General features: G+C 38.8%; 2 protein-coding genes across 9 annotated transcripts in view; one reads left to right on the top strand and one right to left on the bottom strand.

Moving 5' to 3' along the window:
• Window positions 1–2405, top strand: part of LOC128902698 (oncostatin-M-specific receptor subunit beta-like) — a 32192-nt gene extending 29787 nt beyond the window's left edge. For all 7 annotated transcript variants that reach the window (XM_054186124.1, XM_054186118.1, XM_054186121.1 and 4 more), the window contains one exon: window positions 104–2405. In XM_054186124.1, coding sequence (XP_054042099.1) covers window positions 104–553 — 450 coding nt within the window. In that variant the 3' untranslated portion in view covers window positions 554–2405. The remainder of the gene's footprint in view (window positions 1–103) is intronic.
• Window positions 2406–3643: 1238 nt separating this feature from the next.
• Window positions 3644–17170, bottom strand: part of RICTOR (RPTOR independent companion of MTOR complex 2) — a 92829-nt gene continuing 79302 nt past the window's right edge. For both annotated transcript variants that reach the window (XM_054186116.1, XM_054186117.1), the window contains 7 exons: window positions 14776–14953; window positions 13437–13521; window positions 11949–12182; window positions 10544–10696; window positions 9593–9716; window positions 8622–8760; window positions 3644–8456 (listed from right to left, as the gene is read on the bottom strand). In XM_054186116.1, the coding sequence (XP_054042091.1) occupies window positions 8382–8456; window positions 8622–8760; window positions 9593–9716; window positions 10544–10696; window positions 11949–12182; window positions 13437–13521; window positions 14776–14953 (988 nt within the window). In that variant the 3' untranslated portion in view covers window positions 3644–8381. The remainder of the gene's footprint in view (window positions 8457–8621; window positions 8761–9592; window positions 9717–10543; window positions 10697–11948; window positions 12183–13436; window positions 13522–14775; window positions 14954–17170) is intronic.

The raw sequence follows: 17170 nt of genomic DNA, 5'->3' as shown, positions 1-17170 counted from the left end.
AAATTATAAGACAATACTAGAAGTGCTTGAAGTAATCACTTCCTTTCCTTTACTCAGGGCTCCTTTCACCAAGTGATTTTCTTGTTTTATGATTCTCTTGTAGACTGGTTCTGAGAAAGTACTGAAAATAAGTGACTGCATTCCTGACATGCTAGCAGTGGACAGTAAGGCCGAAGCCCAGAAATTACATCCATGGAGCCAGTTGTCTTTAACGCCAACAGAAGATAAGATGGATGGTCACAATTCTTCCTGGGTTTACCCTAATGACAATGAAGAGAGAGACTCTACATCCACACTGACACCTCAGACTCATACTTGGTTTGAAAATTTTGCTTATTCTTCTCATCTTGCAGTTGAATCCGATCCCTATCAACTACCGGAGACACGAGAAGGAAGCAAGACGGAACTGCCAGTGGTGCTGTACCAGCCACGATACTACTTTGATATTTTAAATGAAGATGCTGCCTCAACACCCAGAGAAACAGCTGGCAGAAAGACCAGTCTGAGATACATTTCACAAACGGCTGTGCACTGCCTAGGGAGGAGGCTTTGATCTACTCTCCTCCATCGAGTCTGTCCTGTGTTTGTTTACGCAATATAAATAAGGATTTCTAAAACCACAACTACTTCTCCTTTTGATGAAGGCTTTCACAAGTCCACCTGCCCTGCTTCTGATAACGCTGCAAAGCTCTTGCTTCAGGACTAGTTTAAACACGCTAATTTGTGGACAGGACTGATGCGTGCTATGGTTTCGTCACAAGTTACAGGCATCGTATAAGAGTTAGGGGCTGTTTTGTGGCCTGTGTTACGTAGAAGGTTAGATCACAGCAGTTTCTTGTGGCCTGGTGCGAAGAACTACTATATTTTGCAGCGATTAAAAATTCATTCAGCAAGTAGAGGAGCAAGCCAAACGAGCAGGTGGGTTGTTGTGCTCCAGGAGTGCATTTCACTTGCAGTGTTGTGTGTGTGCTTAGGCCGTGCTCTGGCCGCCCCCAGCCAGGGTGTGTGGTGCGGCTGCACACAGAGCATTTCCCAGCGCTGGCGGCTGCCTCAGCCCAGGAACAGCGGGGAGGAGGGTTGGATTTTCCCCCTGTCAAATGACGTCAGGAATTAATATGGAAGGGTTACCTGCCTTCAGTGTGGCGCATTACTAAAAGATGAGGACGACCTTGGTGGTTGACACAGGTAGTCCCCTGTGCACCGAAATCCAATGATTGTCCTGCTTCTACTTCAGGTATCTTTTAACTACACTTGGTAGTTGAAAGAGCACAGAAAACAGGTTTTTATAGTTCAGGCCTCTGTTACTGGGCTGCTGCTCCCATTTCTGGTAACTGGGACCCCTCACACTTCTGCCTTCTCTGCCTGGAAGAATGACCCTTTAAAATCCTAAACAAAATCCTCTTAACTAAACAAAGAATTGGGGGGAGTTAAGAGGGAAGAAGCAGTTTTTCCAGCAGGACAGCTGTTTGCAGAGGTGTTACCATGGCGCTGTCTCTCCACTTGTGTACACAAACTTCACTTCTTTTGGCATTAACCCCTGCACTTACCTAGCAAGCCCCAAACCACCAGGAGAGCAGACGCACATGCAGAGGTGTGAATCCCATTTGCAAGATCATGTTCAGGCTGCACATGAGCTAGAGCTTCCAACACTACATTTGCATGCATTAAAAAAAATAACACTCAGCATCCCTACAGTAGGCAGTGGTGAATTTGGTCTTCCATTTCGATTTTAAAAAGTTGTGCATTTGTAATGAAGCAGAATAGTTGGAATTGTAACTGCAGGTCTCATCAGATCAGCATCCTTAGTGCCTTAGAGGAGCCTTTTGGTTTTGCCTTATTGTGATGCTGTCTGGAATCTTTCAGAAATAAAAGAATTTGACTTAAGAACACAGAATAAGCAGTTGTCAAAAGGTAAAAAATTAAGTGTTTTTTACAATTTGATCTTCAGCTAATTTGTTAAAATGCAGTTACTCATCTTCCCTATGCGTAACTACCTGATCACACTTCATAAAAACTAAGGAGCTGCAGAGTTTTGATACTGAACCACATGTACGTTTTGTACTGTTGCTTAAAGATACTGTTGTAATGTCCCTGAGCTGTGTTGCAACAGGAAAACCAAAGGAGACCGTACACAGACTTTTGCTGAGACAAGTGTTGGCTGCAGAGCCGGAGCAGGCGAAGGTGAGGTGCAGAGGCAGGTACAAACCCTGGGGTGAGCAGCTGTGCTCAGGAGTCCGTGTCTGCAGGCACCGTGTCTGCAGGCAGGTCCTGCACAGATTTACTTGGGAAGTGGGAAAACAAGTGCGGTGCATTCGCTTCCTTTCAGCCTGCAGGCAGCAGGGTAAGGAAAGGTGGCTGGTGTCACTCCGCTGAACTGCAGTTTGGCAGAGAAGAGGGAAGTAAGGGAGAGGGCTGGGGCCGTTCAGTGGGGACATCCCAGAGAAACTCCTGCTCTCTTCCCGTTACTCTCCTTCGAGTTACTGTGCATTTAAAGATTTGATACCACAGCATCTTTACAATTTAAAACATTTCCTTCTCCAGAGTGTTTCATCACATCAGATGTACTTGTGTAGTTCAAAAGATTTACTGCTGAAAAAAAAGAACATAAAAGGGAGCTGTTTTGCCACTACTGACATAAAACTTCCTACCTGTGCATTTCAAAAAAGGCCCGTTATTTATAAAGATTTGAAAGGTATCCTAAATCAATCTAAGGAATTGTGATACAGGAGTCAGTCAAAAGTCAGACAATCCCATGAAACATGTTAAATTTCAACGTGTTGCAGTTCCTCATGCCAGAGGACAGCCCTAACAAAGGGCAAATTCCTACTTTTGGAAAAGCTGCCGTCAGTGGAGCTTGGCTGCAGCAATCAGTGAGCGGAGGGGGATGCGGGTGGGCGCCATGTGGCCAGTTGTGCCTGCCTGGTCGTGGGGCAAGACGCCTTGGCCTGTTTAAAACTCCCACCTCTGCTCCCTTCGTCTCCCCTGGGGAGATCCTGCACTGATGAAACTTCATTATCTGGAAGCAAGGAAACCCGGTACCAGGTGCCGGTTGCTCAGCGAGGCGATGAGAAGTTTGGTGTATCCTTTCTGCTTGCTGGCCCTGAGGGGTGGCGGTCCATGAAACCACCTGTGCTTAAAAGCACACAAACAGGGGATTCCAGGGAGGACGATGCCTCTGTGCCAGTCAACGGGCACAGTCCAGGCACTAGAACTAGAACTAAAGATTAGACAAGTATTTTTGCATGGGTGGGGAGGCATGTATAATTTTTATCTTTAAGACATCTGTCTCGCATTAATATTTGAGTTCAAAGCTGTAAACTTCTGTCATTATTTTTGTTTATAGTTCAACTTTCACAGCTGTTGTTGAAATCCTAATGTGTAAACCAGCATATAATAGAAAATCACTAATTCTCAGTATCAGCATGCTCAATTTTTAAAATAAAAGTGGTGTACAAACAATTAAAGGGTTCCCTTCTATTTTTATAAGACATCTTACAAAACATTAATGTAAAATATGTTTTTGACAAAACAATGTTTATTTGGAAAGCTTCAGGTTGTTCTAGTTAATTAGTACCTTACGCATATAAATAATTCCAACCCACTTCTAGCGGTGAGAGGTACATACGAGACCAGAACAACTGTAAGAAGTTTAAGTACATTTTATTAACAATGCATCCCTTTGATAAGATTACGCTTGAGGAGGCTTTTAATGCCCATTGACATGAACTGTACACACTATACAAAAAAAACCCAGGAAAAAAAACAACAAAACAAATCAAGGTGGGCAATACCATTTTGGGACAAGCCTCTGTTTAAATTATACACAGCTCAATGCAATATTCTTACAGAAAATATATAAATACTTTTTCTTTCTATGTTACAGGTATACAATATAAATCAGATTTCAATGTCTTTTCAGTGACCTACAAACACTAGACCCTCCAAATATGTAGCAGCGCATTACTAAATAAAAATAAAGACCACACGGGACAGGGAGAATTAGTCATGAGATTTTCCTTGATCCCTTCCCTCCCCAGAATGATTAATTTAGATAATCTCTTGTAATGCAGTTTTAGGGATGCTGACAGCCCAGTATTGGAACAATTTTTCAATTAAATCTACAAAATGTCTGCCTTTTACCCTCTTAGATGTTGCCTGTTGTGCTGAAACACCCTACTCAGTGGCAAAATGGCACGTTACTACTTTTTGGCATAAATTAAATTTCTCAAATAGTGTATTTTACAAAGCAACTCAAGCAAAATGTGCAATTTCTGCGTGCCGTGGCATTGCTGTCTATCTATGTTACAAAAATAGTCCAACAAAAATCCACATTCTTTACTGAACGTACAAATCTATTGAAAACAAAACTATCCAGGGAACCAGAATCAGGAATTAAACAAAAACCAGGAAGATGGGGGGCTTCTCGTGAAATACAGTTTCTAGCGTGTCCCCAAAGGTCTTTTACAGTTCTCAGATTTTACTCTCACCTAGTATCCCCTTTAATAAGCACATGATAATAGAAGTGCAACTTAAAAAGCCACAAAGTTACAGGACCTGCTTTCAACTGGCAGCAGCGAAGCCCTGAGTAACAGGACTCCTGTCCAGCCCTGCCAGGAGGGGAGCAGAAGCCTCGCAGATGCTCCCAAGCCTGGCAAGAATCCTACTGCGATTGCTCGGCCTGAGCTCACGTCCGCTTACACGGTAACACCAGCTTCCTGCAGCCCAAAAAGACAAGTACCAAATCCAGGACACAGACTAAGAAGAAATGATGACTCTGTCGCCTCTCGCCAGGCTTTCATTATTGCCTGCTTCTCCAATAGCTGCCTTTCTCTTCAGGAACCGAGGAAAAGTGCTATAGGTTTTTTCAGCCTCTCACTGCAAATTACAACCTTCCTTCAAGACCTCTACACACATTTCAAAATAAGATGACAGGACGACAAGCAGGACTCTCACTGCTGCCTTTTTAACTGTTTCCAAGAGCAGCTTACCTCGGGATGCCAAGCCACCGCGCCCTACGCTACCAAATACGTCAGCACTTCATTGCGTCCTGGGAAAAACAACAAACCCCAGTGAGAGCACATTTAGGGTACATATGTCAGGTCAAGTAAGAACTGTTAGATGAAGAGAAGCGAATGTTTTAAATACAGTGTGCCAAGCGCCCAACACACACGTTCAGCACCTCAAAGCCTGACCATCTCCAGCTCCAAGTGATGTCCGTGACATCTGGGAGCAATTCGGCATCTCTGAACTTGGACACTGTCTCCAAAAGGGGACTGGCGGCACCCAGCTGCCTCCTCCTCCCCACTCGTGGGGAGGTAACCGGGATCCCTTCCCTTAGCTCTCCGCCCTTGGGAAAGGGCTCTCCCTTTCCCCCCGCTGTGAAAGCGGACTTGAGGCAATCAGCCAGCTGATGCAGTAGACTAATTGCAATGGGTTTCACTGCCAGCCTCTCCTGCCCACAAAGGCTTCAGCCTCAGAGCCAGGTGTTTTGTGTCGGCATGCTGAATCATTCAGGAGTTTTCTTTGCCACAGCAACCAGACTGTAGCTGTATATAGCGTAAGTGAACGCTGTATGCGCTTTACCACTTATTCAACAGCATCACCAATTGTTCGGACCAGAAAAAACACCAAGCAGGTGGTCTGTCAGCTTCCCTTGCAAACCTTTCTAGGAGAAGTGGAAGGATTCTTTATTAGGGTCAATATAAGCAAAACTTTTATTTACTACTGTTTTCTTTTGAAGTTTCCTCATGAAACAAACCCCAAAATAAGAACTTTGAAAGGGATATTTTAAAAAAAAGAAATCTACAGAATTAGAAATTCACAGTTTGCAACTAGGCCAATATCAAATTCCTTCAATAACAGTATCCCTTCATTTGCCAATTAACACAAAGCATTATTGAGCTTACTGTAAATATGTAAATTAACTCTAGAAATGTTGTATTATATACAGTACAGACTTTACATCCTTGATGCATACTTGTTGAAATCTACTGACACTCAAACACTTTTAGAAAAAAAGTAATAAAAATCACGTTTTCTAAATGAATTTGCAGCCATAATTCATACGACAAGCTGCTGTTGTCATGGATCCCCAAAACAAGCGAGTACTTCAGAACACATAAGCATTTCAGGATGGATATTATTTCAAAAGTATACTGACATCGCTTTTGCTTACCTTTTTAAAATCAGAGGCCTTCCTACGGCGCTTTCTACAATAAGTGCTATGGGTTAAACTGGTAACAAGAACAAAGGTGTTTTTTTTTTTTAAATACAGGTGATAAAACTTGTTTATTTTGCATAAACTGCAGAAAAATAACATGGAGTTGTTTGATGTAACCCCATCTAGTTACTAAAACAAATCTCTTACACTCTAGACTAACTGAGGTAGTGTTTGAAACTACTGTATAAGATATGCTAGCCCCATTTTTGGGAAAACTACATTATTTCCTTTGGAGTTTATACCACTATTTGGTCTACTGTGACTGACATTTTGGTTTTACAGAAGCATTTATTTCTTATGACCAGAGAACTCCAATAGTTACTGGTGTGGTATGTTCTCAGAGCATTTCAAACATGCCTTGACACACATATATTGTTTGTGTCACTGACCACACACGAGTTGAATGAGTTTCTTTTTGCTCCTTCTTTCAGTGGAACTCACAAAAAGATAATCTTAGGAACCAAATCTGACTATGAGCAGCAGCTTACAATCTGCTTTACCAGAACCTGATGGCAGGCAGTGCACCTAAGAACTCAGTGAAGTGACAGCTGCAAAGCAGTGCTTATGTGGCAAGATGAAATTTCCAATAAGAACAAATAAATTCTACGTTTCACTAGAATCGTGTTTTACTGTTCACAGGACTACTTATTGAAATCTCCAGTAGCATAGCTAGTTAAGAACAGAGTTATGAGCATCAGGATAAATTTCACTTATCTTAAGTATTAATCTGACAATTATAAAAAATGGTAAAAGTGAATGGATAAAAATACGTTCTACTTAGTACAGTCCAGCTGAATTATTCACCTATATCAAAATCAAAGGGTAATCCCTTCTATTACAGGCATTCTAACAAAGGTGGCCATGCTACTGTATGTACACATTTGCATATATTTATATTACCTTCATCTAAAAGCTTCTGAATCTTTAGATCCGTGATAAAAGTGATGGGGATTCTTCTTTTTTTTAGGCTTTCACTCATTAATTTAGAAACCTGACTAGTAACATGATAGAGGCAACTATTTCAGTCATTAGCAGTCACTGTATCATTAAGCTTTTGCAACAAGTCTTAAATACCAATGTAAAATGACAAGTACTGCTGCTCCAAACTTTGGTACTTAAGGCTTTTCACTACAATTATTAGTACTACCTGATGCTTGATCACTCATCCGTTGAAAATTCAAATAAACCTTTGCTTTTATAAAAGGCTGTTTTCATGTAACTTGGAAAACACTCATATTATGTCTTCGCACAAAAGCAGCAATGATTAAATGTCTTCAAGTTTAGTTTATGCAATATTCATTTATATCTGACAGAAATCATGCTTTTTAAAGGGCTTTAGTTAAGAGTAAGACCAACATTCGTCCTATATGAGCATGAGTGTAGAAACTGCAAACACATGCATATCATTCAGGGAAAAGAATCTGATTTCAACGTTTTAAGTTTAAATGATTGGTTACTTTTTAAAAATCAAACTGTAGTGAAAATCCTTAACTGGTTCAGATAAGATACATGTACGTAAATGTAATGAGATTGGAGAGACTGCTAATAAAATGACTTACAACTACAGCAACACTGAAATAACTTAAAGGAAACCTCAGATTCAGAGGCTTTTCTTTCTGTCTGAAGATACAAACCCCCAAGTAGTGTTATAAACAGTACAAAAACCAACAGAGAAGGGCTAACATTATCCCCTGGTGTCCACATTTACAGTACGGCTCCCCATTGCTGGCAATGGAATGCACCCTCATCTCTCTGATTCCTGGTGTCCAGGGCTTAAAAAGCAAGGCATCGTTCTGCTTTTCCGGAACAGAATCAGAAGTCAATCAAAAAAAGATGTCTCTGCGTGTTGTCCTATTTTTTTTTTTTTTAATTTATGGTAGAAAATGAAATGAAAACTTGTGGAGGTGTTCAGTGCTCAGCTCTTGCATATACTGGTAATTACTATTATTAAAACTATGGTAATGTTTAATAAATCCCCAAAGGGCTCAAAAGACTGGGGCAGTAATTGGTTGAGGAAGAAAAAGTTTTTAGTTCAGTCTTCAGGTACCAATAGCTTCTGTAATGGTCTAGAAGGTGATGCTCCAAGCTTTTTATCCCGTCAGTCAGAGGTTGTCTGAGGATTTCAGAAAGTCTGTATGCAATGCACCGCATGAGACAGAGGTCAGGACTCAGCGGATGTATCAATTACTGGCTGTTTCGTTGGTGTTGCTAAAATAGCCTCTGCTTCTTCATGCATCTAAAAGAAAAAGACAGATGAAGTATTACCTGTTATTAAAGATTTTACCAGAGAGATGTCATAAAATGGCTTCCTTCAAGACATATTTGGAAGCATCTTTTATTCAGAACATGAAACCAGCTGGCATGTTTTGGTGCATTCAACACATTTGAAGCCTCCACTTACTTGTAAGAACTGTACATCTTGAAATAGCTCCTGAATGAACCTTCGAGATGGAAGCCGAAATGTGCAATGTGCTAACAAGTAGGACACCTCAGAGTAAAGGCATATGTCATCAAATGCTTGGGGATACTTCTCCTTAATTCTGAAAAACAGAAAAAACAAAATTTCCTGAGTCTTGAAGAGATTTGCATCATATTTTAAAAAAACTGTTCAACAACATTTTGACTGTACCAAACTGGAAGAAATCTGTATCAATGAGAGAAACAGAATAAATAATTTGGAAGTTGTACAGAAACGCTGAGATCACCTTGTCTTAAAATAATAGATGCAGAAAGAGAACAGTATATCAAAAAATTGGCATCCACATGTACAGCAGTAATAAAAAAATATGGAAAGCCTAACTTAATAAACTGCAAGCATTTTTAAAACTAAAATGAATATTTCTGCATTTTCTTTTAGCAATTGTATGTTAAGTTTCCAGTGTCACTAGCCCAGAAAGCTACAGGTTTTATTATAACATTTGCTCCTTGGATTTATATTCCTATATTTTAACGTGATTTTTACTATAAATTAATTCCAGTATTTGTACTCTTGCTCAAAGCAGATTTGTGTTTCTCAAGAAGTTACTGCCAGTTTTTTTATTTTGCTTGTATGATATATATTTGGCACAAATATGCAAAAATAATTATAATTTCTTTTTTAAAGATGCATGATATACTGGGTATGTAATGAAATATCACTACATTTGAATCACTGATTTTAAAAAGACTGGGAAAGAGTAGGGAATTAAAGACAGAGCAAAAATATTAAAAGCAAAATTCTTTCCTTAGCTTTTATGTTACGTTTAGTCATTCAAGCATATCTGCCTGCCAATTTTTTGAGAAGTCAGAGAGAAGGTGAATCACTATCCTAGAGATTTTAGAGAATACGTACATCTAAGTGTTGCTAAAACATTTGAAACGTATTGAACTTACGTCAGGAGTCCAGTTTCATGGCCCTTCGTTCCTACTGAACTACTCAAATTGATTACTAAACGTAAGACTTCTTTCCGCAGAAGTATTCTGCACACTGGTGTATCATCTGGGATTGATTTTACTCCTGGAAAAACAAATTCAACAGCGCGGCGTTTAAACAGAATAGTCTTTGATTGTGCTAATCTTATGCCACGTAAGCTTGTCTTAGCGTTTCATAAACACACACACTTATGTATGTATTCTGAAGTACCAACAAGTATTTCCCCCGAAATCAAAACTTTAAAAGAGATACTATTTTCAGGAATTTTGACATAGAAATATTTTGAAAAGGTAAACTTTTTCATAAATGGAAAAACCTCTGAAATTACAGTGCTGCCTCTACCACAAAATCATGTCGCAAACTGGGCAGGCGATTAGCTGGTCTGTTTCCATCAGGTGCTGGAGGCGTCAGCAACCAGCTACTTCGTGAGAAATTATGATAATTCAAAATGTAAAACACAAGCCTAAAAAAGAAGTGTCTTCCTCTTTAGAGAAATTCAGCAATTTTTATTATTTTTTTTAAACTGACACCAGTGAGGAAAAAAAGGCAATCAGTTTGCTAGTAATGCTGTATACAGAACTGTTTGATAACCTGCAGAAATGCTGTATAGCAAGGGGAGCGCAAATTTAAAAGTCTGTTCTCCAATCTGCCATAACCATGGACAACTCAACTACTTTCTTGGATAACAACTAAATCATCCAAAGGGGTTTTTTTTGGTTGTTGTTTTTTATTCTTGTTCTTTTGTTGATTTCTGCGTTTGTTTTGTTGGGGGTTTTGTTGTCTTTTTTTTTTTTTTAATAATGAGCATTACTTTCTTGCAGTATGTATAAATGAAATAGTATTTTTCCACAATGCCTAAAAAACACTTCAAGAATTATAGTCTCTAATAATCATAATGCTTTCAAACTTACCTAGTACAAGCTCTGTACTCTTGGTGCTGCTAGCTGAACCATGGGATACTGCATCACTACAGCCCGAAATCCCAGAAAATTTGGAGGAATGCACATCTAAGTGATTGTGTATGGTTTGCCCACACCAGTCAGTATATGGAATGTCTGAAAAATCTGACACAAACAAGATGTTGAATCTTTGTTATTCATGCTTTTCCTCACTTCAAACACTTTTATTTTCCATCAATGGTAAGCATGCAAGACACTGATGCACTAAGTACTGTGTGCATATAAATCAGCTGGAATCTAGACGCTGGATTTTGGACAAATCATACTCAACATGTCTAAAAATCACCTTTTTCAAATCTTAAAAACACTTGAGTGAAGATAATAAACTCTTTTAGACTGTGACGGAAGCAAAAAACCTGTAATCACACATGGGGCTTTTACTGATATATCCGTGCTGTATTTTACATAATATAATAAAGATGGTCTTGCATACGCATAAATTTTTTTGCTCGTACAATTATCGGTGTTGCAGAAAGGGCTCTGCCTTCATCAACAGAAAGATGCGACAAGTAAGATTCTTCTGGGAGGTTTCACTATTCACACCGTTTGGCATTTTGAATGTAAAAAGATGAATATAAAATCCAAGCTTTTAATGGTTGCACAGTGAAAAAACACAGAAAAACATAGGTCTGAAGGAATGTTTGGAGATCACCAAGTTGATCAACATGTTCATTGACTCCATCCTTTGGCTGTGTGCCTCTGACAAGAGTCTGGTACCGAACTCAAGCTCAAACTCAGCTCTCTTGGCCATTCCTCACATTTTGTACATTATCCCCCTTGCCAACAGGACTCTCTATGTGTTGTTAAACAGTCAGGATACCTACCAAGCATCCGTTACTGGATTATCTTTTTACTACAGGCATTGCAAAAGGGCATGTAACTGCACGCCATGCAGAGGAGGTTAGGAAAAAATAATTCTGAATCCGATCTGAAGCTCAAAATATGAAAAAAGATGACTAAATATCAAAAAATGCAGCTTAACTTCAGACTCCTCAGATTTCCTTAGTTTTGTTTTATGGTACAGATTTGCTTTGAAGTCAGACTTTTAATTAGCTTGACAGTGTCGTTTTTTAGGACGTGGATTTTAAGTACTGAATAAGATTTCAAATTGTGCATTTTGATAAGCTGCTAGAAATATTTAGAGAAACATGCAGGCACCTAGTCATACTAACACCACTAGAAATCAAAAAGATGGAAATGACCATAGAAATACCACTGCTCACACAATGAACTTATTAAGGAGAATTAATTTCAAGTCAGTAAGGGAAGAAACCTTACAGATTAATCTATTTTAAAGATGAACAAAATTCAGTATTTTCATTCTGTTTTATCACGCTTCCCCACAGGGAACACTAACCTGTACGACTATATGAAGCATTCACTTTATTGTTAGGCTGATAACCCAGTATTTGAATGCAGACACAGTACAGGCAGTTCTCATCTGTGTGCTCCTGTAGCCCCGTATCCTCTGTATTTTCTAAAAACTGAGAGGCATCTGAACGGCTGGTATTCATTATTTCTGTGAGACTGATCTGCTGTCGGAGCATCTGGAAAGGGCTTTTAACAACATCACTTGTACCTGATGGAAGACCTATAGATAAGCAATTAGACATCAGAAAAAACCCAACTCAAGCAACCAACATTATTTCAACTACATTTCCCCCTTTAAGCCTTTTAAGGCTGGGAAGGGTGTGTGTGTGAAGATCTAGAAACTTTTTTTTTTTGAGTGGTGAAGCTCCCAAGATTGTTAGTATTTGGGAAATAGACATCGCATTTTAGTCCCAGCTTATTGTATATAACAAAACATTGCAAAGGACAGAATTCAACCTCTAAACACACACACTGTATACACATCCTGTAGGAAAACATGTGGGAAATCCTGACATTATATCAACATTAGTAACAGTAATACCCATGTAACATTAACGTTACAAATTTTCATACTATCAAACCAGATTAGTTCAATAATATACCAGATTGTTTAAATGACCAATGAACACAGAATACAACTAAAAAAACCCTACGACTTAGCGACATGCTCTTCCCTGGGTGGAAAATACCAACAAACACAATACACTGAAACTTAGCAACTACAGAAACACACTTTCAGGGAAATCGGCTTTATATGTTACACTAACAACACAAAAGAAAGAAAAAAATAAAATCAGTAAGGTATGTCTGTTTGGGTGTTCAAAGCGTTTGTAGTAAAGTTCCAGCTAACTACGAGGCAAGACAACAGCTATCCTTCTGGACCAGTTTCAATGCTGCTTTTTCAGTTGACAAGACACATATTGGTGCCCTACAGATTTCTGACAACTCTGGAGTAAAAAGGAAGTGCATTCCAGAACAAGCCAGGCATTACAGAGCTCTTGCAATTCTCTTGTACCATGTCCCATCACGTCCACTGACCAACTGTCATGGGAACATCACAGAGACAAAATTTACTCTCTGAAATACACAGGTTCCTGTAAATTATCACATGTAATCAAAGGGAAGTCAAAACGTAACAGCTCAATATGTATGTGGCAAACATACTTTATTTTAGCTTAAGTTTTTTACTTTAATGCAGTATCACTACCAATCTTCGCTTAGCATAAGTGGACTTTCCTCTTTCGTTTTTTAGAGCAGGACCAAGCTTATGTTCCTTTAAATCAAGAACACATGATCACAAACTAAATGAAACAGGGAATTAGCGGCCTGCTATCCTGAATCCAGAACACAGCTCTCAAAACTGAACAGCTAAAAATAACCTTTTCTGCAAAGAAAAATCAACAACCACAGCCCTGCCCTGCCCCTCATGTACAAATAAATAAGAAAAAGGTACAGGAGAGGAACAAAACAGTACCTCCTGCATCAGGTACAAAGACCCTAGCTCCACGGTCATCAAATGGAGGTGTAGTTTTCTTCTGGAAATACGGAGTTTCCTTTACCTAGAATATTCAAGTGAAAATTAAAATTAGCACAGGTGATAATCATATACAAAGGAAAAACAGATTTTTATGAGGAAATAAAATGTTCATTTTTTACTTCAGGAAAAAGATCTAATCACAGGAGGAAATTAAAAATGGACTCCTGAGTACTAAAGAAAAGCCAATGAGAAAAACATACATTTGTGAATGAATATTTCTTAACTAAGGCTTATGAACAGTCAGTCAATGTCAAAATATAATCGTGACAGGCTGTAAGGAAACCAGTGACCCAGAAGCGGCTATTAATGATCTATCCGTCCATGATCACTCTACACCACTGCAGATCTCAGGAGAGCGCTGCGAAAACACCCAGAACATCTAAAACGTTCCTTGTAAGATGTTTTAAGTCGAGACACACCTCAACTCTAAGAGAGAATAAATGAGGCAACATAAATATGTCAAAAAGACTCTGCAGGAGAAAGAAAAAGTAGTCATTTCATAAAGGGGGAACAGAAGCAGATATGATGGAAAATCTTGCCTTTGCCCTAGCTTCAGTAATTTTTTGAGATTAGTAAGAAAGTAAGTTAGGCTTGAAAGGCAAAGACAAGTAAATTAAAGATAAGGAGGCCACTGATTTACCTTTGACATAGACCATGTCCTGTTTTTGATAACTAAGTAACAGAATATTAAATCCTGTGACACATCAGTATGTTAGATGGGAATGTGTTTTAAGGAAGTAGAAAGAGGAAGGCAATTGATAAACCACTTAAATCTGTTTTAACAAATATATTCACCTGTGAGGTTAAATAAAGACAATGTGGTTTAATGCTATCACATATATATAAATAAAGTAGTATTTAATTAAGATCACAGTAGCAGGATAGTAACTATGTGATTATGGACATGGTTTATGGTTGAACAATGAACATATCAACTAGTTGGCTAGAGAGGTATTAACAAATATCCATAGACTATGCTAATCTTAGTATAAAATCTAGCTGTCAACTAGAAATCTTACGACACCGTATTTATGCTGCCACTATGTAACACTCTTCTAACCTAGTCAGTGTCATTATTTGCCTAATAATACAAAACAGGCTTTTCTGTAAACAAGCTTACAAAAGAAACTCTTTTTCTCCAAAATGCATTCCTTGAGAGTACCACATCCATTTTTCCTCAGTTCTCTAGAACTAATATATTCTCATGGAAACCCAACAGTTGACTACCTTTCAGTATGAAAGTGCAAATAAACCAATTAAGTTATCACATACATACCTGAAATATTTCATTGATATCCACTGGGAGAGCAAGGCCAATGTAATCATCAGAGCTACCATATGTAGCATTAGAAACCATGGAGCGAACAGAAGAGGAACGCTGAAGTGTGTTTTGGTTAATAGGACTTAATAAATCTTCTTTATCTAACGAAGCATAACTTAAAGCTTTCATGAACCTGTAACATTGAAATAATAAGTCACAATCTTGGTAAATCTCTCATTCTGGCACATTACAAGTAAGGAGGACTGCTGATACAAAGACTATCCTTATCTTCCCCAGAGCTTGTTACTCTGTCAAATTACAGCTACAGGCTCATTGCTTTTTTCTGTCTCATGTTGTATTGCATGGTTTGGCAGTTCCTCGGGTAAAATTTAGCAGGATGGAACTTCTGCTTGAGGGGCTGCCAACTCTGCAAACCCACAAATTTTCTCCTACTCACCAGGCCTTGCAGGTTTACAGCACAGACATGGTCAGTAAAGATTTAGGTTTTAAAACTGCTAACTACCTCATTTTAAAATGTACCTATACACTGAACATACCTTCCCTGGATATTCACAAACTCTGATCTGAGCAGGCAACATTTTTTTCCTGTAGTCTAAAGGAGCCACCCATTCGGTCCCCCACGCATGGAGGAAGAACCTGGTCAATGTGAATGCACAAAGAACAAACTTGGAAGTGCACAGAGAGAAGAGCAGACTGTGACAAACAGCCCAAGGAACAAAGAACAGGTTGGGAAAATGAGACAGGAGAGAGGGGCTGGAGAACAAGCCCTCAGTGCTGATCAGAGTCCTGATGATGGAAATTTCACATTTGGCCACCCATCATTTTACTTTTCATTGAAGATAAAAACCTGTAAATGTTTTCTGCTAATCAACCTATGAAGATGGTATATATATATATATATGCAGTGGATTAAAGCTTCCTAATTAAGAGAGACACACCTCAGGAACAGTTTAGGTTTACTATATTACTGCAAATTATTATACATTGGGAGGTGAAGTACAGTAAACATTTGATTCCTTGACTTTCTGCCTTAGAAATATTTTTTTTCTCCTCTTTTGTTTTAGATGGGCGATTAAAATGTCTTCTTACCCCTAACAGATTAATAGATTTATACTAAAATTAAATTACCAAGATTTGACCTTGTAAGTTTCAAGACATTATTACGCAATGGGAATGCACACAACACAAATTTTAGGATACCAATAGTTTTCTTGGTACTAACTAATTCCAACCAATGCTAATGACACTAGCAATGGACTTACAATAAGAATCACACCATAAGTCAAAAAGATGAGAGGAAATGGCCTCAAGTTGTACCAGAGGAGTTTTAGATTGGATATTAGGAAAAAATGTCTTCACTGAAAGGGTTGTCAAGCATTGAAACAGGCTGCCCAAGGAAGTGGTGGAATTACCATCCTGTGGCACTGAGGGACGTGGTTTAGTGGTGGACTTGGCAGGGCTAGGTTAATGGTTGGACTTGACGACTTAAAGGCCTTTTCCCACCTAAATGATTCTATGATTCTAAACCCCAAAAAGTTACTAACTGCATTAGTTATTTCATATAAAGCATCCTACAATTTCTCTCAACATAAAATTAAAGATAGAATTATTAACCCTGAACATTTGCCCCTGCTTTTCCTGGAAAAGCTAAAAGATGTATCATTAGTAGTGATAAACACTGGTAAGCTTTCATGTAGGCATGTCTGCAGGTGGTACGGTGAGAGCCACAATCAGGATTTGAAACATGCACGTTAACATTTTTGGTTGGTCTTTAAAGGACAGAGGTCAGAAATGAGCCTCCCAAAACAATTTATGCAAAGAAATAAGCTTTTCAACCTTTTGAATGAAAAGAACAACTAGAAACATAACAAAATTCAGTTTACAGCTTCTAGTTGCTATGAACACATGAATTTATCAATGAAGCATGAGTCAAAGGAATTCTTCTGAAGCCTGATAGAAAATAGCCTTAAAAGACAAAAAGGACAGAGCATGTGTTTCTAATTTATTACTTAAACAGCAGTTAAGGACAGTATTTAGTACTGTCAAAGTAGTAACATAAGTGCAGACATTCAGCTGTAACCAGTAAGAAAAACACATACAGTACTTACATCACAGTCTTTCCAATCAATTATATTAGTAACCAACACAATCTGACAATGTCTCTAATAGGTACATCTGCAACTTTCTAACCACCTCAGAGATACGAGCACTCCAGCCACTTCAGTTCAATGTTAAACTGGTCAGCTCAAATGCTTGAGCCTAACCACTGACATAAGAGACGACGAACAGCTAAGCACCAGGAATACTGACTGTTAATATCACATTGCGTGCAAAGTCTCCGGATTAAAGTCCACTGCAGCAAGGCTGCTTTGTGTATCAAGGACATGAC

Source organism: Rissa tridactyla, chromosome Z (assembly GCF_028500815.1).
Source record: "Rissa tridactyla isolate bRisTri1 chromosome Z, bRisTri1.patW.cur.20221130, whole genome shotgun sequence".
Taxonomy (NCBI): domain Eukaryota; kingdom Metazoa; phylum Chordata; class Aves; order Charadriiformes; family Laridae; genus Rissa; species Rissa tridactyla.
This window is presented reverse-complemented; position numbering and strand designations above follow the sequence as displayed.